The sequence below is a fragment of the Panthera leo genome, chromosome B3, assembly GCF_018350215.1.
Source record: "Panthera leo isolate Ple1 chromosome B3, P.leo_Ple1_pat1.1, whole genome shotgun sequence".
Classification (NCBI taxonomy): domain Eukaryota; kingdom Metazoa; phylum Chordata; class Mammalia; order Carnivora; family Felidae; genus Panthera; species Panthera leo.
Genome location: NC_056684.1, coordinates 141,237,329 through 141,261,538, shown reverse-complemented (window position 1 = coordinate 141,261,538; position 24,210 = coordinate 141,237,329). Strand labels below are relative to the sequence as shown.

Genomic DNA, 24,210 nt, shown 5'->3' with positions numbered 1-24,210 from the left:
ATGGTAGCCCTGAGACAGAGGGGTTATGATCCCACCTCGAAGATGAAGGAACCAAGGCTAAGAGGGGTGAGCTAGCTAAACGTGTGCACATCACTTGGGCAAAACTTCCAAATGGTGGGTGTTCAGAGAGAAAGATGCCACTGACTTTTGGATCCTTGGGAAATGAGCCCGAGTGCTGGTGCCTCTGGGACATTTCTCTTACAGCCTCTGGGGTCGAGTTTTGTGCCCCCAACCCAGGGAAGGGAAGGGAAGGGCTCTCCCCATAGAAACTTCTCTGCTTCCTACCTTGACCGACTCGGGGCTCGTGACGATGACTGAGGTTTTGTGGAAGACGTTGACCCGCACGACAGGTCCGTACTTCTTAGCCCTGGAAACCAAAATGACCCAAAGGAGGCTGTCAACGACCGGAGATGTGAATATCATCACCACCCAGTGGGAGGGTCAGGGTGTCCCATCCCAGGAGGGGCTTAACACGGACTCACTGCCGAGCCACATCCCCCACTGGGTCTCAGTTTTCAAACCCATGAAATAGGGTTGCTACGCTCCTCCTTTGACCCAAAAGATTTTGCTGGGAATCAAGCGATAGCGTGTCTTTGAAATGCTTTGGAGAGTGCGAAGCACCACCACGTACAAGGACTGTTGTTGAGTCACGCCCCCCACCCAGCTTACAGACAGGGACACTGAGGCTCAGAGTTTCTGATGTCTGGTCTCAGGTCACACAGCTGCCAAAGGCAGAGGTTGCCTTCTGAACCAGCCTCCTCTGCCTCCCCGCTCAGGGGAGGGACTTCGGGGGTGGGAGCGACCTGGCCGGGGAGGCGGGAGTGTGTGTGCTGGCCTGGGGAAGGGGTGGGGCTGCCCCATGAGGGACCTGGGCTGGAGTAAGGGCAACAAATGACAATTAGGACCCACCAATCCAAAAACACATCTTGGAGCATGCGGCCACAAACCTCATCCTTTTTCCAAAAGTAGGGGAGGTGTCCTAGAAGGAAACTAGAAGAAACGGGAAACATTAAGATCACCCGAAGTCACCATTAAAGAGTGCTCCCTTCCCCCACAGGACCCTGTGAGGGCGGCCTTATTAGGCCCACTTTGCAGATGGGACGGCTGAGGCCCGAGGAGGCACGGCACTGGCTCAGGGCACCCAGTGTAAGAATGCAGGCAGGATGCAAATACAGGTCTGGCGGGTTCCCTGGTGTGGAGGGGAGGGGCTGGCGTGTGGAAAGGGTCCCATAGTGCTGTGCCGAATTACCTGGAGACATCCCCTGAACACTGACTACGTACATGCTGGGCGCCATGCTGGGCCTCATTCCATCTGTCCTCCCCCCACTGCCTGGAGGTAGGTCTATTGTTAACCTGGCTTACAGATAGGGCAGCTGAGGCTGGAGAGGTGGTCACCTGTCCACGGCTGCGCGGCTGGCACCAAGGCATCCCGCGGTCCTTCTCACCAGGGGATGGTTTGGTCACGCTAAGTCCGCCGTGGGTGGGTGATCAACAGAATGTCAACGAGTCTATCTGGCGTCACCTGGTGGCACGTTTGACAGGTGCTTCCTGTCTCCTGCACGGCTTATTCCAGTCAAGCTCACTCACGACCCCATCCAGAACGGGTGACAGAAACTACAGGTGGGGCTTTCTGAGTCGGGGAACTCACCCGACTGGAGATAGAGAGTGAATTAACAAAGAAGAAGAAGAAGGAGAAGGAGAAGGAGAAGGAGAAGGAGAAGGAGAAGGAGAAGGAAAGAAAAGAAAGGAAAGGAAAGGAAAAGAAAAGAAAAGAAAAGAAAAGAAAAGAAAAGAAAAGAAAAGAAGGAGAGTGATGGAAAAATCAGAGGGGGAGGTAATCAGAGCTGGGGATAGGAGTATGTGATGCCATTTTCTACAGGCAGGTCGGGAATGGCCCTTTAAGAAGGTAACATGGGACGCTTGGGTGGCTCAGTCAGTTAAGCATCCCACTCAGGTTATGATCTCGCGGTTCGTGGGTTCGAGCACCGCGTCGGGCTCTGTGCTGACAGCTCAGAGCCTGGAGCCTGCTTCAGATTCTGTCTCCCTTTCTCTCTGCCCCTCCCCGACTTGCATGCGTTCTCTCGCTCTCTCTCTCAAAAATTGAATAAACACGAAAAAAAATTTTTATAAAAAAAGAAGGTAAACGTGAGCTGCAATAAATGAAGGACTAGCCTACCCAGGTACCTGGGGGAAGAGCATTCCAGCAAAGGAGATAGCAGGTGCAAAGATCCTAAGGTAGGAATGTGCGTGGTAAGTTCAAGGAACAGTGAGAGGGTGTCGTGGCTGGAGTAGAGTGAGGGAGATGTGGTACAGGATGGGGTCACCAAGGGAGGGGGCAGATCGCCAAGGGCCTTGCGGGCTGGTGTCAACACTGCTCTGACCTTGAAAAGCAGAGGGCCACCGGAGGGTCTTGAGCAGAGCAGAGACAGGGTCTGACGCGTTTTCAATGGCTCCCTCTCACAGCTGCTGTGCTGGGCGGGTGGGAGGCAGGAGTGGAGGCAGGGGCACCAGCATGGGGCTGGGGGAGGGCATAGGGCACAGACCAGTGAGAAGCCGGGTTCCCAGGGCAGGTTGGAGGAGGAGCCAAGCAGTCTTGCTGGGGGTGTGGACGAGGGTGGGAGGGTGGTGTCAGGCTGCCCCAAGGCTTCTGGCCTGATCCTTGGAAGGACGAATGGAGCTGCCGTGTCCTAAGGTGGGAAGGACCAAAGAGGGGCTGGTTGCGGGGCAGCAGACCGCATCGTGCCCGCCTCTGCCCTCGTCCATGCAGCCAGGACGGTTTTGGGGGGCAGCATGGAGACACTGCCTGGGGCTCCCGGCTCTGCCTGCAGGAAGGACGGGCCAGGAGTTCCAGCTCAACACCCCCAGAGCGGCCCCCCACCAATGACCTTGCGCCCTGCACCTTGGTGGGGTCGGCTCTCAGCGCTCCCCCAGGGGGTTGCAGCTCACTGGCCCCCCAGAGGTAATTTGCTTTATTGGCCTTTTTTATTGACCTCCTCTCTCTCTGCATTCCCAACTCCCACAGGGATCACCACCCAACCCCCCCAAACCACTTACATTTCTTTGTTTTTTCTCTCTTTTTTTTTTTTAGAGCGAGAAAGACAGAGCATGAGCCGGGGAGGGGCAGAGAGAGAGGGAAAGACAGAATCCCAAGCAGGCTCCATACCATCAGTGCAGAGCCCCACACGGGGCTCGAACCCACGAACCGCGAGATCATGACCCGAGTCAAAGTCGGACGCTCAACCGACTGAGTCACCCAGGGGCCCCCGTTTCAATTCTTGCCTCAGGATCAATGTCTGGGAACCAACCTGAGACAAGCGGACTAAATCCGGCTTTGAACCTGGCAGGTTTGCAGAGGAAAGCACCAAGGGCGGGGTGTGAGGAAATGCTTGGAGCCAAGGCCAGAGATGTAAATGTGACAGTCCTCAGCTGAGAGGCAGCCCTTACAGCCCAGCAGCTGGATTAGACCACAAGGGGGTGAGTGTAGACAGAGAAGGGACCCGAGGACTGAGCCAGGCAGCAAAGGGACAACCAGCCAGGGAGACTGAACAGAAGACACCAGAGGAGAGCCGAGGGGGAGTGGAGCGGGCAGCCTGCGAAGAAAGCAGGCCAAGGGGACAAGGGAGGGACTTGTCCAGGGTCAGGCAAGACGAGGGAGGACTGAAGGGCCACCGTGTGTGTGTGTGTGTGTGTGTGTGTGTTTGTGTGTGTGTAGCTACAGGGAGATCACTGGGACTTTGGTCAAAGCAGGGTGGGCTGCTCGGGAGAGGTGGGTGCCAGAGCCCGATGGGGTGTTGGGCCCAAGACAGGAGGGGAGGGAGGGATGGGGACCCAAAACAGGCTTCTCAGGGGGACTGTTGAGGGGGCGCAGAGACAAGGGGGCGGCAGCTGGAGGGAATGAGAAGGGAAGAGAAGGGTGGTTGTTCTTTTACAACATGTTATATAAAAATGGGAATGATGCTGGAGAGAAGGAAAACTGATGACATGGGAGAGAAGGAGCCCCTGGGCAGGGTCGCTGAACCCAGAGGACGGCTCTCCTTGGCCGGGAGCACCTAGGTCCCAGTGGGAAGGGCGTGTGGGCCCCGGTACAGGGAAGGGGGAGGCTGTGGTGGCAGAGCCCCGGAAGGAAGTTCTCTCAGGCTGTTCCATTTACCCAGGGAGGTAGGAGGTAGGAATCAAGCCTGAGAGTGGGGACAGAGGGGGAGGTGGCGGGGCCTGAGGAGAAGCGAGAACGCGTCAAGAGTGGGCGGGCAGATGCGGGAGGAAGGAGGGCAGTGTGGCCGCCCGGCAGCTGAGGCCCACTCAGGGTGAGTGGCTTTGAACTTACAATGCCCCACCTGCAGAAAGATGGCCTGTGGACATCACGCGCGCCTGGCTGTGTTTCCAGAATAACCTAGTAACCGTGGCCACTGCCGTAGCTGTGCACTTGGGGAGGATGTTCTGTTTTGAACACCTGAGTGATAGACCCTCTCCACCCCACCAGGCCTGCCTGAGAGCCTCCGCCTTCAACGCTGGGGCCCAATGCCACTTGGGGAAGAAGGTGAGTGACACCTCAAGAGGGCCAAGGCGACAGAGAGGCGTGAGGTTCCCAGTGCCCGGCAAGAAAGGGGACTAAAACCCATTCCTTCCCGTTCCTGCAGGGGGACACCGGGGAGGGAAAGGCAGAGCCGGAAGACCGGGCGTTGGAAACAAACAGGTAGGGGATGGTAGAATTGGGGGATGGTGGAATGCTGCGACTGGGGTGGGGGGCTGAGAGAAGTCCACCTGGCATGTCCCTGTCGGTAGACGCGGTAAGACAGAGCAGTCCAGGGAGAGAGAGGAGGGTGAAAACCCCCCTCCCCTGCCCGGTCCCTGGCACATGCCCTTTCCTATAATGCTGCGGTTGGCACAGTGGGAATCAAGGTTCCCTGAGCACAGAGAACGTCTTGGATAATAAGGGAGAAGAGGTCATCTGGACAGCCCACGGTGAGGCCAGCCACAGGGATGAAGGGAGCCACATGACAGCTTGGGGTGCGGATGGGGGCCACTGCCGGGAGTGAGGGTGACGGGCCATGGCTGCCTCGCGCCAGTGGAATGGGGCGACGATGGCTCCAATTGGATGCACTGCCCGACAGAGCCGGCAAGGGGTCTCCACCATCGCCAGGAACCATGGGGCAATTTATTGAACAGACCTCACCTCTGGCAACTTGACAAGTAGGGAGCAGAGGAGGAAACCCGTGCCAGCCAGGAGTCATACTGGAAAAACCGTTCTAAAATAAAGAAAACCTGGAAGGGCGAGACTTTTTGTTGCCAAGTTTACATTCATCCCACGCTACCAGGAGCGCGGGGGGTTGATGGGAAAGTTGGGAACAGCAACAGAGAAATGAAGAAGCCACAAGTGTCTGTGTGGGATCTGAACGTGGGGTCGGAGTTTTCGGCTGTTACACGGATGGTGGCAGTAGGATGTTGTCTGTGGGGAACTCCGGGAGGGCATCCTGGAGGAGAGGGCAGCCCGGTGACTCCCGCCGAATAAGGAGGCGGATGGGTGGGGGGTGGGGAAGCATAGCAGCTGCCCCTTGGAAGGCAGAGGGATCCTTGCCTGAAAGCTGGCAAAGCCTAGAAGCACCAAGGGGCAAATGTTACCACCAGAGACTCGACATGTACCCTTCTCGGCCAACCATGGTGTTGCCGGTCATGGTTTGAGGATCCAGGCGCTGAATACAAAAGCATCTGATCTGTGCCAGAAAGGGTTCCAGAACTCTCATTTAGTGCACTCTTAGATGTGACCACCAGACAACTGTTAATCCAAAATCTTTCTGCATATGTATCATTCAGTTCACCTCCTCAGAATAAAGAGCCCAACTATAATTATATAATTAAATATTATGTAATTAACCTCCTCCTACTCCTCCACCCACCCACAGGCACCTGTAGGTCACACGTAGATTCTGCAGTGTAGGATTCAGGGGAGAATTCAGGCATAAAAAGGAGAGAAATACGGACACGGGCTACTACATGGATAAACCTTGAAAACATTGTGCTAAATGAAAGAAGGCAGACACAAAAGGCCACATATCGTACGATTCCATTTATATGAAATGTCCAGAGCAGGCAAATCTGGAGACAGAAAACAGATTCGTGGTTGCCTGGGGTTGGAGGTGGGGGTGAGGAGTGGGGGGAGGTGAGGAGTGACACCTAAGGGGTATTGGGTCTCTATCCAGGGTGATAAAAATGTTCCGGAACCAGTGGTTAAGACTGCACAACTCCGTCACTATCCCCAAAAGTACTGATTGTACACTTTAAAGGGGTAAATTTTAGGGCACAGTTTTATTTTGAAAACGCAATTAAGAAAAAATATATGGGAGAGGGGCAGAGAGGGGCGTGATTTCAGTTCTGCCTTCTCAAGACAAAGAGACCAGACCAGGTCTGCAGTGCTTGAAGCACTGGGGTTTACGTGAAGACCAAATCATCACGAGACCCAGCAGAACAAACACAAAGCTCATTCAATCCCAAGCTGTCGATGGCCGACTGGGAAAACTTGAAAGGGTGACCGCGTCCCTAACAGGACTTGTAGGTGATTTCCACCATCCACTTTGACTCTCTGTTCACCGAGTATCCATATGCATATGTACCAGTTGCTGCTGTGCTAAGGTGTCAGGGACATGGCAGTGAACAAGACAGACACGGGCTTATGGGAGAGACAGACACTTAACAAGAGGTTGCACAAATAGTTGCCCAACAACTATTCCAATGTCATAGTTCCAATGACATAGAGTTTACAAAGTGAACATAATATATTCGGGCATGGAAGCAGGTGGGACCTCCCTGAGGAGTTAGCATTCGAGCCACATCTGGAAGGTGAGGGGAAGAAGCATCTGGGTGGCTTGGAAGACAGAGCTGCTAAGCATGGGAAAAGGAAGAACCAGAGGTGGGTGAGGGCACCTGGAAAGACAGCCAGCCAGCAGGGAGAAATATCGCTTCCCTGTGTCACCAGCCATAGAGATCTTTCCCGAACCCACCAAACAGGAATTCGGGCTTCTAATGCCAGGTCATCTGGCTTGTGCTGGAGGTGGACACCTTCCAGAATGTTCATGTCTTGAGGTTTTAAAAAGTGTATCTAATACCATTGTTCATTCATTCAGCAAGTATTTATTGAGCATCTGCAAAGTGCCAGGAGCCGGGCATACACAAGGGAACACACAGTACCCTGCCCTCCTAGGGCTCACATTCTAAAGGGGGGAGACAGACACAGTCAACAGGTGAGCAGACAGTCAACAAGTGAACAGAAGGCAACTTCGGGGGAGATGGCCACATAAGAAGTTCGGGGCTAGGTGGGCTTTACACAGGGTGGTGGATGGTCTCCAGCAAGACCCTGGAGGAGAAATCAGCTGCAGGAGGGGGGTTGCAGAAAGACTGGGGGCAGCAGTGAGCAAGCAAAGGGGGGGATGAGAACAGTACAGAGTGGGTTCTAAGAGCTCAGCAGGGGCCTTGCAGGCCATAGAGTGGACTTAATTTAGAATTCGATTTCCTTCTACAGTGATGGGAAGCTTTTGGAGCAGAGGAATGACACATTTGATTTAGGCTTCAGAAAGGTAAGCTTCTGGTGGGAGGAGGTATGTTGGGGTGGGGGTGGGGGACAAGGATGGAATGGAAGTACTAAGGAGAAGCAAAAAGCATGTACCAGGACAGAAATACCAAGGGTAATGTGACCCAAGTATAACGTGATCCAATTCAGGTTGAGTGACCCCATTCAAAGTCCCAAAGTTACGAGGGCTCACTTTAGAGCCAAGGCTGACCTGGGTTTCAATCTAGGCTTACCAACTGTGTGACCTTGGGCAGATGACTTTGCCTCTGCGCGCCTCAGTCTCCTCGTCTGAACGATGGGGTAACAATAGCGCCTACCTAACAGGGTTGTCGCTGCCATCACGTTTGTGGGGCCCAGCAGAGCGCGGTGGGCGCGGACCAGCTGCTGCGGCTGTGAGTAATTTGTTACTAAGAATAGTTAGCGCCCCTCTCCCGGCCGCCGTCTCCAAGCGGCCACGCGCAACGGCGAGGCTGGACCCCCGGCCCCGACGCCGGCTTGGACGCGGCCCCCCGGCCCCCCATTCGAGCGCCCCATCCAGGCCCCCGCCCCCACCCCCCGCTCACCTGGGCCTCGGCGGCCCGGGGATGTGCTCGTAGCGGCTGCGAGCGCGGTGCACGAAGGTGCAGAAGAGGCCGAAGGCAACCAGGACGGCGCTGCCGAGCAGCAGCAGCAGCCCGGGGCTCATGGCTCCCGGGCAGGCCAGGCCTGGGTCGGGGCCGGGCACCGAGGGGGCGGGAGGCCGCGAGCCGACTCAGCTGTCAGCGCCGCGCCGCCTCGGCCCCAGGCCCGGCGCGACCCAGCACCGCCCACTCCCTCTCGGCTCCGCCCCTGCCGGCTCGACCCCTCCCAGGGCTCTCCGTCCCGGCCAACCACGTCTCCGCCACCCGCTCCAGCTCTCGGCGCCCGCCCCCGCCCCGCCCCTAGCTCCGCCCCAACCTCAACACCGCCCCCCCGCGCTCAGGCCCCGCCCAGAACATGAGATCTTCTCCAATCACAATGCCGCTTCTGGCTCAGTCCCCCACGCTCCGCCCTCTCCCCCCCCCCTCCTCCCCAGGCCCCGCCCCCAGCTCCTCAAGCTCTATCCTAGCAGCAGCTCCGCCCAGAACGCGTTGTCCTTGGCAACCCCGTTTCCTCCGCGCTTCCTGCCCCGGCGGTAGAGCAAGGTCCAGCTGGCTGTTTCCGCCCCCTAGGGCGCCTGCAAATAAACGCGTTCTCTGCGCGCGGTCCTAGGCCCCTTTCCTTCTCCCTGAAACCTCCCTGGGAACCCCATCCCAGACTCCAAACGTCCGTATTGCGCCGACTGTTCCCAAAACCTCTCTCTGGAACCCCCAACCCCCACAAGCTGGCTCCGCCTGCCTGGCGGGTCCACGCCTAGCGTCCCTGGTCTCCTCTCGGGGCCACGGGGCAGGTGGCGAGGACCCCGGGGACACGGGGAAGCTGTGTCAGCGACTGAAGAGCGCACAGCTGGACCAGAGTCTGCTCTCCCTGCGTCTTGGCGCCTCCAGGAAAAGCCAAGTCGGAGGCGCTGACCCCAGTCCGAAGGAGCCCGAGTTGGAGTGCGTGAAAGTCTAGGTGCGCAAGGTGGCCCCTCGAGGGAAAGCGAGAAATGTGCCTGCCGTAGCCAAAGGGTATTTCTGAAGTAATAACCGAAACTTCCCTCCCGTTTACGTAACCAACTTGTCTTCACCCGTCTGGGTGACACAAATGCAGCCAGTTTTGCGCTGTTAGGTCTCATTTCTACGCTGGCGGGGCGGGGGGGGGGGGGGCACCCAGAGTGGGAGCAGGGGATGGGAAGGGCCGGGTGTACACACTCCTGGTCCCGATAAAGCTCCAATGGGCTGGGGCGGAGGCACCCAAAGATGGACGCTGCCGAGTTCCTGAGAACGGGACATTCCCCTGCCTCGTTCGTGGGCCAGTCCCGGAGAGGTGTGGGGGGCTGGAAACAGAAGGTCCGTGTACCTCTTTGCCAGGTGCAGCCAGGGACAGCCCCCACTACGGACAGAATTCTTCGGGGTGTGTGGGCTGCAGGGTGACGAAGAGGGCCACAGTTTAAGAGCTGGACCCAGAAGAGACAGGATTTCTGTCCCCAAACCACCGCAGCCTGGGCATCCCTCCTGGCGCAGGGAGCTGGGGAGCCGCACGCGTCTACGGTTAGGGGGTTAGGGCTGGGACACGTTGGCCTGCCACCGCGCCCCCACGTGGCGGTGAGAAGCAGCCGCTGGCTGGCCCTGCTTGGAGCGGTGGATGGGGGTGGGCAGGTTATACAGCCCCTCCTGGGCTGTGAAAGCACCAGGGGTTGGGGGCAATTTGGAGGGAGGGCTCCCAACAATTGTCTTTTGAGGACAATGCCAGGTCCTAAACTGCCCTAGGCACAGTCTGGGGTCTCACATGAGGCAGGCATAGGGAGAGCCTCAAGGTACATTTGTGAGCCTGTGCAGCTAGAGCTCAGGAGAGGCATGGGCGTTAATACTCTCTGGTGCATCACTCAACACCAGTAACCTCTGACTTAATGTGACTATGGCTCAACTGGCATTTCCGTCAATAGAGCACCCCTGTCCCTGACTCGGGCGAGTCAACAGTGTCCCCTCCCCATGTAGCAAGTCCACTGCTGTCCCGCTGCCATCTCATCCGATTCTCCCAGCTCTCCTGTGATCAGGCCACCCCAAAGCTCAGGTGGGTCTCAGACGGCACTGGGCAGGCAGCACTACAAGCTGCCAGCAGAGGGCGCTGCCTGGAAGCATGTGGCCAACCACCTGCCCCTTCATTGGAAGGTTTAGACTGGGCTTTCCGGTATGGTAGCCACGGGCCACATGTGCCAATCCAGCCCGTGAAACATGGCTAGGCCACAGGCATCCGGGTGGCTCAGTCAGTTGAGTATTTGACTCTTGATTTCAGCTCAGGTCATGATCTCACGGCTTGTGGGATCAAGCCCCACGTCCAGCTCTGTGCTAACAGCATGGAGCCTGCTTGGGATTCTCTTCTTTCTCTCTGCCCCCCCCCCCTCCCCCCCACACACACATGCTCTCTCCTTTCTCTCTCTCAAGATAAACAATAAACATAAAAGAAAAAAAAAACATGGCTAGTCCAAGTTAATATGTTCTGTGTGTGTAGACGCTGGGTTGATTGGATATAAAAAATGCTTTAAAAATCTCATTAATATTTTTATATTAACTGTTACATGATCATTTTTGAATATGCTGCATTAAAGAAAATATATTATTAAAATTCACTTCACCGATTTCGTTTTGCTTTTTTAACATGGCTACTAGAAAATTTTCTATTATGGTTTGCATAGTATTGGACAGCCCTGTAGACAGTGGTTCTCAAAGTGTGGCCCCTAAGCCAGCAGCTTCAGCATCAGCCGGGGTCGCAATGCAAATGCTCAGCCCCACTGAGATTCACGGAGTCAAGAACTCTGATGGGACCCCAGCAACCTGTGTTTTAACCAGCCCCACAAGTGTTTCTGCTCAAGTTTGAGAACGCCAGACAGGAAGTGGTTTCCCAGCGGGAATTGTTGAGGGAGATGCAGGTCTGAAGTGGCTGTCCTCTGAACAGGAGACGAAGGCCCTGGCCTGGCTGGGGCTTGTGAGAGGGATGCAGGTAAACAAGGAACAAACGAAGCCCCATCAGGGGTGCTCAGCCACACCTGGAATGTCCCTGCAGCATTGGGCTCCAGGGACTCGAGAACTAAGCTGTGTGATACTTGGGCTGTAGCAGCCCCTCTCTGGACCATGTTCTGAGAGAGCACTCTAACTGCCGACCCAACGAGAGGGGGTGATGGCAGAGGCTGATAGGGAACAGAGGGAGCCTTGACCCCTGGGGTCAGCCCTTATCCCAGAGACCAGGAGGACTCTGAGGCAGGAGCAAAGTCCCTGGGGACAGAGTCACTTGGGAACACCCCCTCCGCAGCCAGCCGTAGGCAGGGGAGTAAAAGGAGCACTGGACAGGGAGTCGGAACCCGGCTCTGCCTCTCTCTGGGCTTGTGTCCCCATCTGCACGATGCCAGGGGCCAAGGGGAGGTGGGGGAGACACTGAATTCAACGCTCTTTAGGCAGCAGCGTGACCGCCCCCAGAGCCCTACTGCCTGGTTTCTAATGTTGGCCGTATGACATTTGGCAAGTAACGAAGCCTCACTGGGCCTTGGTCTCCACATCTGTACAATGGAAGGTGACCATAACACCCGCCTCGTAAAGTTAACATGAGGATCGAATGACTGAATATTAAGTAAAACTTTTAAACGGTGCCTGGCACATAGTAGGTGCTCAGCAAACGTCAGCCACCCACCCGTATTACTACTTAAGGAGTGGTGTGCCTGTGTCAACCTCCTTGCTGGGAGTCAGGCTGAAGCCTAAGCCTTGTTTGGAGCTTGAGGGGTCACGAGGTGGGGGACCGGAGGGGGGCAGCACCCCATCCAGAGGCGCGGAAGGGCCTGGGGCTGCGCCCAGTTGTCCCACAAACAACAGTGACACTCGGGGCCCTGCTGAGGGCTGGACCGCTCCACCACTTGCGGAAGGTACCAGGAGCCCCAGATGGTGGCACCAGGCTGCCACTGCTGAGGTACAATGGGAGATGCCCCCCGTCACCTGCACCCCACTTCCCAGGCCACACCTGGTGGCATCCTGGCCTTCAGGCCTTGGAATGAAAAGGGGGCTCGACAGGGTGGGGAGGGGCAGAGTGTGGAGGAGCCCCAGGAAGAGGCTGCTTCGAGCCACCCGCCCCCAATTCCAGGCTTGGGGAAAAACAGCTCCGGTTGCCCAACTGGGGAGGGCCATGGGGCTACCCTGCTCTGAGGGCCCCCCAGCTTCCCTGGGCTCTAGTCTCAGCTCAGCCCCATCTGGGACAGGCCTAAGACACTCAGCCCCCCAGGCTTGTTCGGCCTGAATAGTCCCCATGGGCCCTCCCCTCTCCTAGCACTGTTCGGAATGTCCCCACGACTGGGGAAGATGCCCGTCAGCCACCGCGGGGCAGTGGGAGGAGGCTGACGGCCCACCGCGGGCAGGAACACCCCTGGGCCAAGCTGCATCGCCCTCTGGCCTGGCAGCACTGGAGCCAGAGGGTGCAACGGTTAGGGTACCAGCAGGTGCGAGAGCCAGGCTGCGTGTGCTCTCATCTGGCTCCTCCCCTCCCTGGCTGTACGCCTCAGTTTCTCCACCCGTGAAATGATGAGGAGAAGAGTGCCGTTCAAAGGCTCAAATGAGTTCACACATACTGTGCCATCCGGACGATGGTGCCCAGCACACGGGCCACACTCAACAGCAGGGGCTATGGTTTCCAGGCAGGGCTCAACAGGGCCAGGCAAGCGGCCAGGGCCCAGGGCCCTTGCCAACCCCACTCAAGGCAGAGGTATGAGGAGTCCCGGAGGTGACCCTGAGCTTTCGTGTGCTGTCCCGGATTCCGCACTCCGTGTCAGGGAGCAGCCAGGAGGCGCGCCCCAGCCTTGCCTGTACCTTTTCCTCTGCTGGGCACAACCACCCCTGATGCCAGCTCAACTCTCAGGATAATGGATGGACAGGTTGGGCTGGGATGACCCACCCAGAGCCCCAACAGGCCCTGACATGGGCTCTATCCTGTCCTCACTGCCCAGGGACCATCTGCTTGCTCTCTCTGCGCCCCCACCCCCCAACAGAGGCTATGCCCAACTATACGTGACAAGCCTTGACAGACCTGCATGGAGCGGCTGGGCGGGGGAGGGGCTTAATGGGCAAAGGAACTTCCACCAGCCCCCCTCCTCCGTCCCCACCTCCAGATCCCAGGCAGCATGGATCAGAGAGAAGAGGCAGGAAGGGGGTTGTAAACAGTGACGTTGTTGGCACAGCTTTGGGTGACAGAGCATCAGTAGTCTTTCTGGACTCCTGGGGGGAACCGCTGGAGGAATCGGGGGTCCCTGGGATTTCACTGAGCCGTGTGGGGATGGAGATGACCGAAGTGGCTCCAGCGCCCCCAATACAGCCTTTAAAGTGGAGAATCCTGATGCCTCACTCACTCGCTGGGGGCCGTGGTGCTTGGAGTGGCCAGATGGGCGGCTTCTGTCCCAGTGAGCACTGGAGAGTCAGGTCTCAGGGCCAGGGGACCCAGCATTGTCCCCAGAGCACCCACATAGACCCAGCATGACAATGAAGCCCAAGGTGACCAGAAGGCTTCTCCCAGAGGTCATCCAGTCCCCCCTCCCCAGGTGCTCACCTCCCCCTAGGCAGCCTGACCCTCACTCAGATGCCCTGGCCCACGGGTCAGCCCAGACCCATCCGTCTAATACCTTCCCTTGGCCCCACTGCCTTCCTGTTCTCTTGGGCACCTCTGACTGCTGGGCCACGGGTTCTCAGGCCATGCTCCAGATGGTCCAGGGCCTTCCACTCCAGCCCTGGGCAGGACAGGCCTGGTCCCCTCCCTCGGTCTGCCAGCTGTGCCTCTGTTAACTCGGCCAAGGGCCATGTCTGCCTTTGAAGAGTAGCAGCCCTCAGTGCTCAGGGTCCAGGGCCCGACTGTGTTCCTGCACGTGCCTGAGATGTCTGGGAGTAAGGAAAGAACACCTGGGGCCCGTGAGCACACAGACCCCAACACGCTGTGGCTTCTGGTCTGCAGAAGACACACGGGCAGGGACACAGAGCGCACACGAGCCCCGCACACACCTCACACGGGGCCGCAGGACGGCGTTACAGATGGGCCCCCTCCGCCTCCAGACTCGGGCGCGCACCCGGCGCGCTCAGGGCGGAGGGGCCCTGCCGGGCCCCGGCGGGAAGGAGGTGGCCTGGCCGGCCGGCAGGTGCTCGCCTACAGGTCAGGGTCCTCGTGGCTGCACACGACGCCCGCGTCCTCCTGGTGCCCGCAGTTGTGCGTGCCCACGGCGGCGTGCGTGCACTCCAGCAGGTTGCGCTCGCCGCCCGCGCAGCGCACGTCGTCCAGGAGGATGGGCAGCCCGTGGCCCTCGCCGAACTCCGCGCGCTTGGTGGCCCGCACGGCGTGCGCAAAGCCCAGCTGGCGGCACACGACGGCGGCGGCCTTGGTGTCCCAGGCGTCGTCGCACACGGTGCCCCAGCGGCCACCCGCGAACACCTCCACACGCCCGCGGCCGGGACTCAGGCCCGCGGGCCGCACCAGGCGCACGGCGCCGTTAGAGGGCGCGGGGTCAGCCGTGCCCGGTCGCCCCCGCCGCCGCCCGCCGCCCCTCCGGCCCCCCGGCCGCCGAGTGGGCCGGGCGGGCCGCGGGGTGGGCGCGGGCCGAGCGGCCGTGGGGCGGCTGCGGCGGGGCGCCTTGGTGGGTGCACGCGCTGTGGGCCGTGGGGTGCTCTCCTCCCTCCGGATGAACTCTGCGCAGAGGAAGAGGTGGAGTCAGAGGGACCCCGGCGCCCACACCACCCCCGCTCTCCACCCAGGAGTGCAGACCGCCCCCCCACCCCCCACAAGGGGAAAATGTTCTCATTCTGCCCTCCGCTCTGACCCTGAGGGTGGGGTACCTCTTGGAGGTGCCAGCCTGGAGCTGGGTGGGAGGTGCTTCTTCATTCTGTGCACACTAGCTGGCAGCTGGCTTATGCCAGTCTGCTACTGGGGTCTCCCCCCCTTGCCCTAGTCTTGGCCTTCTGGGAGTCTCTAGTCTGGGAGCAGGGACGCGGGACAGACCCTCACGCTGTCAACTCGTGAGCCCGGTGGAGGGGAAGGAGTGTCTGGGAGGGCTTCTCGCAAGTGACCCTTTCTGGTTCCAATCTCCTGCGTAGGGGTGAGGACGCTGACGCCCACCGATGAGAAGAAAGTGAGGATCTATCTCATCTAAGGCAGACGGGCAGGATGGGAACTGGAGGGCGCAGGGCCTCCAACGTGAAGTTCTCTCCTCCAGGCTGCTGGCTGGGGGCTGGGGCCAACACTGACCAGAGCTGGGGTCGGGGACAGGGTACCCTGGCCACCTACCCCAACACGGGGCACGGGGAGCTGAGGCCGGCGACTCCTTGCGTCCCTGCAGCACGTGGCCCTCACACTTGGCCCTGGTCAGCCACAGAGATGAACCTCACCCTCCATGAGACGCTGCCAGGAGAGACGGCACTCCCAGACTACGCCATTACTATGGGGAGGGATCCCAGGGCCACCAGTCCAAACCCTAAACCTCCCCACCTCAGCTGAGATGAAGGCTGAGAAAGGGTCTTAATTCGAGGCCACGTGCAGGTCAGGGCCAGGAGCCCAGCGACATGGGCCAGACGCTCCCCTCCCTGCACACTGGCCCCCAGGCCACCCACAGGGAAGGACTTCCGGCCCCCAGGCTGCCTCGCTTCTGCTTTGGCTCTTGCCGGTCCCCCGCTGCCTAGACTGCGCCCCCACCCCACCTCCAGCGGACCTTCCTCTTCATTCCAGGCCCCAACCCTCAGCCTCCAGGAACCCCCCACCCCCACCCCAGTCTTGCACTGCTCTGGGTCCCCATGGCAGCTGGCACACACTTCTGTAAAGGCCCTGGGGCCATAAGTGACTTCTCTGTCGGTCTCAGCCAGGACAGGGCCCGGTCTGCCTTCTCCTGTGGCCCCAGCATCCAGCACCGAATGGGTAACTGTAGAAAGTGCCAGAAACTGCTGAATGAATGGAAAACCCGCCAAGGCCTGGAACCAGCTGCCTCTAAAATGAACGTCCCAAAACACTGAGCTCATTCCTTCCCCCAACTTTCCTCTCCTGGGGGCACCGCCTCCTCAGGGCTGGCCACCCCCAAATGCCAGGTGTCGAGCACACCCCCTCTTCCTGCCCCCCTATCCCTCAGCCCACCCACTGGTGATCTATCTGTTGGGCACACTTGGCCCACTGAAGTATTTCCTTTGGCCTGCAGGGCGATTTTTTAAATTTCGAACCAGAGTTGCCCAAATTTGCAAATGGGGAGATCGTATATAACCACCTGAGCAGGCAGGGGCTGTGTCTGTCTTGCTCAGCGGTATGTCCCCAGCATGAAGCACGTGTATGTGGTAAGCAAATGGATGGATGGATGGATGGATGGATGGGTGGATGGATGGATGGATGGGTGCATTTTTCCTGCTTCTCTTAAGAATGAATGGTCTGGCAGCACTGGTCTGTGTTCCCACCTAGCTGGGGCCCAGGGGATAAGACCCCTCTTCAGGCATACCCTTTCGGTTGGCCCCAGACGCCAGGGACCATCATCCGTGGCCTTGGCTGGCCCTCAGGTCATGGGTTTGCACCCACCTCCCTCTCCACCGAGCTGGTCACAACGGAACCATCCTATGGCGGCCCCAGGCAAATGCCCCCTCTCCTGGGGCTCTTGCACCTGAAATGACTCATTCCAGTCTTGCTCCCCTGCAGATCAACCCACGGTCTCTGCCCCCAAGAGCTCTGAGTGCACCTGGCCTGGGGCCCGCCGTCTCTCCCTGTTCCTTGCCCCCTTGAGGCCACTTACCCATGACCTGGGTTTAAAGAGCTCCACCAACTTTAACTGAGTGTCTGATGTGTGCCACTCCCAGTGCTAGGCACAGGGGCCTAGGAAGGGCATCCAGGGCCAGCTGGAAGGACCCTCCACCCAGCCGCTACGGGCTACAGGAGCTTCCCTCCCTCGCCGTGTGGGCACTTACTTTCTTTGGGCACGAAACGGATGAGGCGGCTCCTCACCTTCACCCGGGAAGGCTGGATCTGGCACGTGCCGGGTGGTGCCCGTCTGCTGACACACAGGAGGTCATGAGTGCCTCCCCGCCCAGGGGAGCCCGCCCCGAGCATGTCCCTCTGCCACCCGTTCTCCCCCTGCAGCCAGGCAGGTTGTGCAGCCAGGCCCAGGCAGGTGTGGACAGTATCAATGGGGGCCATCTGTGGAGGCACCTGCGGTGTGGCCCGTGGCAGCCTGCGTGCCCCAGGCTCTAGGAGCCCAACCCCAGGACAGAGATCCTGCAAAGGGCCCGCTCGGCCTCTGCTCCCAGAGCACGGGGGCGGGCGGCTCAGGCTTTCCTGGGCCACTTGGGATTCAGAGCATGAACTGTCCTTGGGAATGTGATCAGCCCACTTCTGTAACCGCGGCTGCAGCCCGATTCCTGAGCCCCACCGGAGCCCCCACGCCACACAGCCTTTGAGGAGGGTCTCTCTCTGCCCCTCTGACTCCTGGATTTTGGTGATGCGGCATGTGAGGGCAAGGTAAGGGCGGTCTAGAGATAAAGGGCCAGGGAGAGCCTCAGGGCTGGCACCAGAGGCTGAGAGATCCGGGGCCCTGGAGGGTGGGGTTTGAGAGGACTGGGAGAAAAAAAAAAGAGTCTGAGAAGGGTTGCCAAGGCTATGAATTGGGCCTCCTTTGACATCCCCGAGGGGCACAAGGAAGGAATGGGATTCCATTTTAATTAGCTTTTGGCTGTCGATCTGTGAGTCTCTGAATGGGACCGGCCCTATTCTGGGACTGGCCCACGTGAGCCCAGACTTCAATAGGGTCCCGGCAGCACAAGGGGAAAGCCCGAGGGGTGAATGGCCAAGTGACGCGAGGTGACTTCCAGACCGGCTTGGCCAAAGAGGGAAACTGAGGAGGGATATGGGCCTTCCCGCACCCGGAGCCCGAAGACACACGGCCAGGCACACTCGCTTCTCAAAGCTGCAGACCGGGTGGGTTTCCTGGTTGCCCTGAACCCCAGGTAGTACCCACACACTTCAGACAGGCCCAGCACGGTTTTGTTCCTTAAGGAAATCATGTAAAAACAAAAACGAAAACAAAAACTCTGTTCTGCTAAAGGTGGGAGCTACCCCCCCGCCCCCGCCAATGCCGCAGTCGTTGTGTCGGGGCAGTGCTGGATGCCCCTGCCACCCCTCGCCCACTCCTGATTTCTTCATTCCCCGTGTTCTGCAAGGGAGCCTCTAGGCAGTACGTTGTGGGTGCAGAGAAAGACATGCATTCTAACAGAGACACACAAAAGGGACGAGGGAGAGGGCGGGAAGGGAAGGCGTCTAGCCTGATTCTGGCTCCCCACTCCAGGAGATCTAGAACAAGAGACCTCCCTAAGCCTCGGGTTCCCTCCGTCACCAGGAAAGGGCGCTGCGTGGCAAAAGGAGATGACGGGTCTGAGGCAGCCTCTGGTATGAATTACATGCTCCATATATGTGATATTTCCTTAGAGAAGCACTCTTTAAAAAAAGGAGGGGGGGAATAACCTAAATGGCCAAGGAATGGGTAAGATAATTACGGCGCAGTGACTCAACAGCAAATTACACAGCCATTCAAAACGATCCTTTGGAGAACGGTATTACACGGTGGAGATGTGTATACAAAGCAGGGAAAACGAACAAAGAAAAATGCAAAGTTTGCGTGTGCTCCTTTGCGTTGACATGAGTCCTGGAACTAGCAGATAAAGCCCGAGGAGATCTGGGGCAAATGGAAAGGAGAGAAGAAAGGAGGGAGTATTTCTGTGTTTCCTAATAACGATATCAAGAACGAATAGATTTGTGTTAAAAAAAAAAAAAAAGTGTGGTCAACAAGGAATGTCTGGGAGGCTGTCACAGGCCAGAGGAAGCTAAGGAGACAGGATGGCTGAGCATAAAATGGCATTCTGGACAGGATCCTGGAGCGGAAAAAGGACAGCAGGGGAAATCCAGAGAAACCCTTTAATTAATAGCAATGTGTCAATATCGGTTCATGCACTGCGACCCTGATGATGCAAGATGTTTACGACAGAGGACATCAGGCGAGGGGTGTGTGGGAAATTCTGAACTATCTTTGCAATTTGCCTGCAAATCTAAGCCTACCCTAATTTTTTTTTTAATTATTTTTTTTAAAGTGCGATGATGTTTTTCAGGATTTTTCCAAAACCAGCGTGTTTCAAAGGTCAGGGTGACTGTCTGTGCCGGGGTCTGCCACACGTGACCGGATGCTTCAAGAGCACCTGAGGCTGTGTGCTGGGGGGTGAGCACCAGCCGGGCACAGTCGGGGGCAGCTGGCCCAGGGGCAGAATGGAGGCCGACTGAGAAGCAAAACTCTAAGGGCGGAGAAGGGGCTGAAGAAAGATCACCATCATTCATCAGGCGTGCCTGAGTCTCCGCTCTATGCTGCAGGCCAGGCCCAGGGCCAGCGCCGACTTTGAAATAGTGAAGACGACAGTCTTAGCCCTGGAGACTCCAGGGCCAGGAGGAGAGTACAGATTAGGGGTCTGAGTGGCGAGAGCCTAGGGGAGCCCCGGACCAAGCCTGGAGGGAAAGGATCCTTGGAGGCAGTGAGGCCTGAGGCGAGGGGTGGGGCTGTGCAGTGGAGGGGTCAGGGCAGGGCTCCAGAGCCAGCTGCCTCGTCCCAACCCCAGCTCCGGCTCTGGCTGGACCCGGGGCACTCGACTTTACGTGATTTCTATCCCTGCAAGCTAAGCAGCTGAGAAGTCAGTGAGCTTCACGGGGAAGGAGTCAGAACACCGCCCGGCACCAAATCAGTGTCTTTCCATGCAGAAGCAAAACAGATGGAGACGGGCAGGGGGAGGGTCAGGGAGGTGTTCTGAAAGCTCCAGCATGTTCCACACAGTGGCCAGTGGCTTGGTTTCCCCAAGGGAAGGTGGGAGGGCAGCCTTGCGGTGGGGACCGGCGGGCATCAGGGTATCTCAGAGGGAAGTCAGGGGCTGGGGGCCTGTCGGGTGGCGCGGGGGGTGGGCTGGCCGAGGAGTGAGGGGCATGTCAGAGAGGAGAAAGTGCAGGGTCGGGGCGTGAGCAGAGCTGGATTCGAGGTGGCATATCCAGTTTTGAGGCCTGGGTCTGCCCCTCACCAGCACTATGGGCTTGGCCAGTCACTTCCCTTCCCTGGGTCTCAGTGTTCCCTTCTGAAAAATGGGGCTATGAGTGATACCCAACCCCCCCCAGGGGGTGGCAGAGAGGAAAAGAAGGCAATGGAGGCGAGGACCCCTGGCAGACAGCAGGAGCCCAGGCAGTGCCGCGGGCGGGGCTTACCTGGAAGGGTCGATCACTTTGTAGACAACCCCACGGGCCGCTGCGGCGCTCGGCACGCCCGTTGACATGAAGTACAGCTCCCCTTGGGCGAGAAACCAGGCAAGGAGTGACAACACGGCCTGGGATACGGTCCCGACCGGCCCCACCCCCGCCCCCCGGCTCCTCTCAGGCTCTGACACGGACCCCAACCCCAGAGAGCCGTGCCAGGGGCCTTCCAGGTCTGCAGGAACCAGAGGCTGGGAAAGAGAGCAGTCTACAGCAGTCTCCGGGGCTGCGGGCCGCTCTGCGGGGACCGACCCACCGTCTTGCCTCCTCCCTGGGGACCCAGCTCCCCGCCTGGCTTCGGGCACAGCACCACACACCTCTGGGCACAAGGGAGGGGCCACAGCCCAGCTCCCCAGCCAACTGCTTACTGCTTACCTTTGGCACATGTGGCCCTTTGAGCCCCGGCTTCCTTATCCCCAACCTGGGATATAGGGGATCCTAGGGCTATAATAAGGCTTCAAAGAGCACCGACTAAATGCTCAATCGATATTAGCTATTGTCACTGTTGCTATTATTGTCATCCTCAGGATCCGGGTCCTGCCAAGTCCTGGAGACTAGAGTCTCTCTCCACTGACCAGCAGGCATCTCCCAGGCAGGTGGCAGGGGCAGAAGAGTCCACGCTTGAAGCGGGGGGCGGGGCCCCTGCGCTGAGCCCCATGTGCGCGCCTATAGCTCGGGGACAGCCCCGCTTGGAGCCTCAGTTTCCTCGACCTCTCGGGGCCCCTGAGAGTTATGAGCACCTAGATACTCTGAGCAGATGTGAGTTCTTTCTCTCCTCACCCTCATCCCGCCCCCTGGTTCTTGCTGCCAGAGGCACCAACGCCCAGGAAATAGGCTTCATCGTTCCCACCTTACAGATGAGAAAACGAGAGGCTCAGAGAGGTTAAGCGGCTTGTCCAAAGTCACACAGCTGGTGAGTGGTTACGCCAGGCCTGGAACTCAGGAATGTCTGCTGCCCCCAAGTCCTCCTTCATCACGGTAGGACACATGGGGGCTGGGAGGCCCAGACACAGCCCACGTGGTGATTCAGTGTGACAGTTCGGCCATGCTAATACTTCTGTCATTGGAAGAGTACGGTGAAGAGTTCTCCCAAGGATGGGGGTGGTCCCCCAAGGAACCACTAAGTTGGACAGAGAGGTGAGAACTCAGAGGAAGGCATATTTGTGGGGACAGATGCAGTCAAGGAGGGCTGCATGGGGGTGGGGTCTGAGAATCAAGGCCCAAGAAACTCAGGGAATTCCACAAAGGGGAAGACGCTTGCGGGGGGGGGGGGGGGCAACTTGTGTAACTGGGGTAGACCCAGCTGTGGTGGGGAGCCTGGGGCTGGGGAGGGCAGGATGCTGAGTGCTCAATGGCCTCTGACCCCCCCCTCCAGGAGTACCAGCCCTGCTTTGGTGGGGTTCGGGTGGTAAATAGGTCCCCAAGGTGATGATGCAACCGTACCCCAGGAGGACAGCCCCTGCTGGAGAGAACCCATGTCATAGGCATGGATTTGCTGTGCAGCCTTGGGCTGTGACTTCCCTCTCTGGGCCTCCTTCTGAAGAGTGGCCCCTGGGAGCCCCTGTCTCCTCCCTGGCCGTGCAGCCCTCACACCTACACTCCAGGCCCTGGGAGTGACTCGGGTCTCCCTGCACATGCCACTGCCTCCTTCTGGAATGCTCTTTTCCACGGTCAGTCTTCCTTTGGCTGACCAAGCTCGAGCTCAAGGCCCTGGGAGGCCTCCGGGGGCCAGGCTGGGTACAGTCCCCCCACCCTCACCTCTGTAAGGTGATGGGCTTGGACCAGGCGCACTCCTTGGCTTGTCAGCCTGGTCTGCTGGGAGCCACAGCACCCCCCCCCCGGCGCCCTACCCAGGGCCACACTGCCCTCTTCTCTCTGCTGCGTGGACTGTCCCGGAGAACCCCAGGCCAGCAGGGGTCCTTGTGGCCAATTTACAAATGTCAGGAGGCCAACTGGAGAGGTAGGAGCCTGAGCCCGGGGCTGGGGGAGGACTGTCTGTGTTGGACCCCAGGGCCCTGTGCCTTCCAGGGGTCGCCCTCCTGAGCTCACCAGTGTGCTGGCCCTGGGCCGTGCAGTTTAGAGGAGCCTCCTCCTGGCTCTCCGTTACTTGGTGTCACCCAGAGGGCTGAACAAGGGCCCCTTGGGAACTGCACCTTCCAAGTCCTGCTCCTGGTGGGGGGGGGGGGGGTGGAGAGGGCGCCCCTCCTTCCAAAACACATTAACCCCCTACTGGCCGAAAGAAAAGGCTTTCAAGGCCCAGTGGGTTTGGGAGGGCGGTGGGGGCTGGGGCTGCCCTTTTGAAAATTTAGACTGTGACGGGTGTCATCCAACAAAGGTTTCCCAGACTTAGGCCTGGGGGCTCTGGGCCCTGGGCCCTGCAGGGGATACCCCTCCAAAGGTCCCTGGGTGGGCGTTGCCTAGCAACCCTGCCAAGCATCCCCCAGGCCCCACTGGGGGCCCCTCGGCTTTTGTCCAGGGACAATCGGGGCCAAGGACAAAGGCAGGAGGCTGGAGCAGGATCCAGCCTCCATGGCCCCTCATCCTCTCCCCTCCCTCCCTGTTCCTTGCATTGAAAATGCAAGAGCCTGAATGGAAACCCACTAACAAGAGTGTCCACAAAGGGTGTTCAAGAGGGCGGTGTCTACCCACCTTCTGAGGACTATGTGGCTTAATTTTACAGGCCAGATTTCTTGGGTCTTCACGAACCCAGGGTGGTAGAGGTCTGGAACACAGTCCCCCCCCCCCCCCCCCACCAGCCTGCATTTCCACCATCATAAACCCTTTCCCGGTCTGCTCACTCCACATCATTATCTGCAGCCTAGAAGCGGCCGTGCAGGGAGAAGCGGGGTCAGGGACACTGTTCCCATCTTCCGGATGGGGAGAAAGAAGCTCGGGCTGGTGGGGACTGATGTCCCAGCAAGGTCTCAGGCCACTGCACACTCGCTCCCCAGCCTGAAGGGGATTTCAGGCCCGAGACCCCGTCCCTGGAATCCCAGGCCCAGAGGACCCACGGGGTGGGGGTGCGGAGGATCAGTCCGGGGCCTGTGGCCTGGACAGAGAGGCCTCAGGGCCTCAGGAGCGCTCACCAGCTTCATCCTCTGCAAAGGAGATGATATGAGGGTGGTAGTTGTTAATGAGGCCTGGGAACACACAGGTCTGGCCTCGACCCATGCAGATCTCGCTGTAGCGCCACTGGCCCGTCTCCAGGTTCTCTCGGAGGGACATCAGACGCCTGCAAAGAAGGAGGAGCCGCGGGGTGCTGGCTGGCGTGCTGCCCAGGGGAACCCAACCCACAATCCCTCCATCCACTCGTACTATTCACGCAACAGGGACCATACGTCATTTGCGGGATCTGGTGCAAAATCAGCATACAGGACCCCTTGTTCAAAAACTACCAAGTATCTCAATACAGTGAGAGCAGAGCTTGACCACTGTGCGGTCAAGTGTGGGCCCTTCCGAGCGTGAGGTCTGTGCATCGGCACAGGCTGCACACCCATAAGGCTGGCCCTCCATGCTCCTTGGTGGTCTAGCAGTTAGGATCTCATAAAGCGGGCCCCGCCGCATTCTTCACTGGGCACGTACTATGCACCAGGAAAGGGCCGGGGGAGGAGACAAACCTGTCCCCTGCCCCCCTCAGTTTAGCCCCACCCACTGACCTGTGGTCAAGAGCCTCGGAATCCTCCATACCTGGTGGCCGGAAGTTTGTACATACTCTGGAGCCGCCTCCACTTTGGAGA

At 58.8% G+C, this 24,210-nt stretch overlaps 2 protein-coding genes across 2 annotated transcripts in view; both read right to left on the bottom strand.

Annotated features, from left to right (window-relative positions):
- Positions 1 to 8,420, bottom strand: part of LOC122221441 (cholesterol 24-hydroxylase) — a 32,471-nt gene extending 24,051 nt beyond the window's left edge. Inside the window, exons 1-3 of the mRNA XM_042940705.1 lie at positions 8,125 to 8,420; positions 910 to 990; positions 286 to 367 (exon numbers count right to left, since the gene is read on the bottom strand). Coding sequence (XP_042796639.1) covers positions 286 to 367; positions 910 to 990; positions 8,125 to 8,246 — 285 coding nt within the window. The 5' untranslated portion in view covers positions 8,247 to 8,420. The remainder of the gene's footprint in view (positions 1 to 285; positions 368 to 909; positions 991 to 8,124) is intronic.
- Positions 8,421 to 10,742: 2,322 nt separating this feature from the next.
- Positions 10,743 to 24,210, bottom strand: part of HHIPL1 (HHIP like 1) — a 30,222-nt gene continuing 16,754 nt past the window's right edge. Inside the window, exons 6-9 of the mRNA XM_042944255.1 lie at positions 23,560 to 23,705; positions 20,429 to 20,510; positions 17,110 to 17,192; positions 10,743 to 14,865 (exon numbers count right to left, since the gene is read on the bottom strand). Of these exons, the coding sequence (XP_042800189.1) occupies positions 14,330 to 14,865; positions 17,110 to 17,192; positions 20,429 to 20,510; positions 23,560 to 23,705 (847 nt within the window). The 3' untranslated portion in view covers positions 10,743 to 14,329. The remainder of the gene's footprint in view (positions 14,866 to 17,109; positions 17,193 to 20,428; positions 20,511 to 23,559; positions 23,706 to 24,210) is intronic.